The sequence below is a fragment of the Triticum urartu genome, chromosome 1A, assembly GCF_056163025.1.
Source record: "Triticum urartu cultivar PI428250 chromosome 1A, HENAU_Tu73, whole genome shotgun sequence".
NCBI lineage: Eukaryota > Viridiplantae > Streptophyta > Magnoliopsida > Poales > Poaceae > Triticum > Triticum urartu.
This window is the reverse complement of record NC_141873.1, coordinates 140659681-140662666: the sequence shown is the minus strand read 5'-3', so window position 1 is coordinate 140662666 and position 2986 is coordinate 140659681. Positions and strand designations below refer to the sequence as shown.

Genomic DNA, 2986 nt, shown 5'->3' with positions numbered 1-2986 from the left:
TTCACTCGAATATCATTCGTGTGAGTATATGGGTCAATATTGATGTCCACAGTTCCACTATTGATTATTGAATGAAAACTGTTTTTGTTCAAGTTTATATTCACCAAACCTACAGAGTCACACGCTTCTGTTGAGTTATATTGGAGTTAGGAGTTTGAGAAAATATCACTGGAAAAGTTCCAAAAATAATAAAAATTGATTCAAGAGAAAATTAGAAGTGTTTTTGGAAACCGAAAGCATTTCGGAGAGAACCGGGTTAAACCGAATTCATTTCCCAAAAACTGTGAGAGCTTCCGACTTGCACGCGACACCCAAGAACTAGCGAAGCTCTATATCGGCCACCCCCCAGTAGCGCAGCAATCACTTGTGCGCGTCTATGTCCCGTTTAATGGCTGCGAGACGGAGCGCTCACCTCAAGCGCTGTGAGTGGGCTTGTCCAGCAACTTGCATTTTTTTCGCTTTCTTCTGATTTGCTTTTCTATTTTTACTTTTTTGTTTCTATCTTCGTTCCTTTTTCTATCTTCGTTTCTTTTTTATTATAATTCACCCTTTTCCTTTCATTTTATAAAAGTATTCATTGCACATTTGAAAAAAATAATCAAGTATTTAAAAAGTGTCAAACAAGTATAAAAAATGTTCCCGATGTTTTGAAAAAAATGTTAATCAGGTACTTAATTTTTTTTCAAACAAATATAGTAATCTTTTACTGATGTATTTTTTAAAAAATAAAACATGTTTGAGAAAAGTAGACAACAAAACATATTTCTAAATAGATGTTATTCATGTATTTGAAAAATATTAAACTTGTATAACAAAATATTTCTGATGTACACGTAAAATGTCCAATGTGCATGAAAAAAGTGAAATCATATATATTTGTCAAGTGTTTTTTTTTGACGGGATATATTTGTCAAGTGTTAATCATCTACCATGCACAAAAAGTGTTAATAATTTACTTACAAGTCTCGAGAAGGCCCACGATTACTTGCGTGGGATTTCTGTTATGTAAAAGTACCAACGGCTGCGATAGGTTGTCACTTTCCCATTTCCCCTTTTTTGGCATACACTTCCCAATTCGAGCTCGCACACACGGAGAGAGAGAGAGATGTGTCACTCGCCGTCGGGATCACGCGCGACGGCGCGGTCGGGCAGGGTGGAGGAATTCGCCGACGCGGCAACGGAGGAAGGCGGCGAGTCCAAACTCTCCGCGCTCCTCTACGGTACGCGCCCCTAAAACCCTAGCCCTCCCGTCTTTGTTGTGGCGCTTGGTCGCTCGCCTCGCTCTCCAGGTTTGGTCGTCGCAGTCGCATGATTTCGTGCTCAGGGCGTGTGGTTCCTTAGGTTTTCCATACCAGTTTGCGATCGAATCGAGGCGATTCGGCACTACATTGGGAGCGCAGGACATCCAGCTCTTTTAGATTACGGGGAGTAGTTTGATTTGGGGAAAGGGGATGAAACCCTGTGCCTCGCATTGTTTGAATCGATGGGAGCCATCGGCACCGCCTGTTTAGAATTGAAACTTGGTGCTAATCCATTATTTTGTTTCCCCATTCCGATTCGATATATCCAGATCAGTTTGGTTTGATTATTTCATCCGAGTCATTTCTCTTATTTATTAAGGCAATTCGGATCAGCAGTTTCAGATTCGCGAAATTGGAGTGAGACATCGCCCGTATGAATCGCCTCTACTTCATATGTATAGGTTGTTTGCTAGATTCCAGAACACATACGCATCATTACCATCATTCAGAGAGGCATAGATGAGCGTACATCTGCTCGCCTATTGTTTGCAAGCAAATACTGGAACTTCTAACGGCATGCTGAGAGTTGCAATTTGGTCCCAATTCATTTTTCCTTCTCTAGTTTTCTCGTTTCCTCATTCCAATTTTGGCACTTTTACTACTGTATTTATCTTGTAGATTTCAGTTAGCAGCATCATATTTCAAAAAAAGGGTAGTGAACCTTCTGTACAGATCAACTCTATTTGATGTGCGATGTGCATATCTAACTTGTTCGGTTGATAGATTCCAGAACACACACACACATTACGTACATGATCCAGTGATGGATATCATATCTGCTCGCTCATTGTTTGCAACCCAACACTAAAATTCTTGACATGTAGCACGTGTCAGGGATGTTACTGATGCTATGAATTTCTAACACGTCCCATGCATTCTTCCCCACAGACTTGTCGCAGCAGGTCCAGGACAGCCTCCAGAGCATGCTGAAGATGACGGGCGAGATCGAGCAGTGCAGTGACGAGATCGAGGTGGAGATCGAGCAGGCCAAGGAGGGCGTGGCTGACAAGTACAGGGTGCTCGAGGAGGAGAAGGAAAGGTTCCAGAAGGTGGCCCTCGCGGCGCTCAACATCCTGAGCGGTGGCATCTGAAGCCTGCACCACCTGCTGGCCACTCAAGCTTGGAAAGTACTGAACTGAAAATATCAGAGGCTTAAACTCCCCTGACAAATGGTTGCATATTCATAATAATAAGATCAATGAAAGTGGTTGTACTGTATTATGCTTCCAAGAAACAAAAAAAGAGGATATTGACCTCCCTTTTATCAGAAAATTCTGTCCTGCAAGGTTTGATTCCTTTGCTTTTTTGCCATCCATTGGAAGGTCTGGTGGTATACTCACAGTTTGGTGTTCTGCACACTTTAAAGGAGACAATGTTTTTCAAAATGAATATGTTGTGTTTGTGGTTCTGCAGTCAGTCAAATGTGGTAGCTGTTGGACCCTTACAAACATTTATGCTCCCTGTCAAGATGACAAAAAACCCGAGTTTCTGTCTTGGTTAAATGGTGTACCTGTTCCAGAGGCTGTTGACGGGCTAATTGTTGGGGATTTTAACTTGCCCAGAGGCTTTTCTAGGACAGAAACAAACCAGGTGGATATATAAATGATATGCTACAATTTAGTTTAATTATTAGTGAGCTTGGCTTAGTGGACATACTCTTGAAGGGTAAGAATTTCACCTGGAGC

At 41.7% G+C, this 2986-nt stretch overlaps 1 protein-coding gene across 1 annotated transcript; it reads left to right on the top strand.

Annotated features, from left to right (window-relative positions):
- The first annotated feature begins 1025 nt into the window (after positions 1 to 1025).
- On the top strand, positions 1026 to 2597 carry LOC125551665 (polyamine-modulated factor 1-binding protein). Its single transcript, XM_048714942.2, has 2 exons — positions 1026 to 1220; positions 2190 to 2597. Exons 1-2 carry the CDS (start codon positions 1106 to 1108, stop codon positions 2390 to 2392), a joined length of 318 nt encoding a protein of 105 aa, XP_048570899.1. The 5' UTR covers positions 1026 to 1105; the 3' UTR covers positions 2393 to 2597.
- Positions 2598 to 2986: the final 389 nt, after the last annotated feature.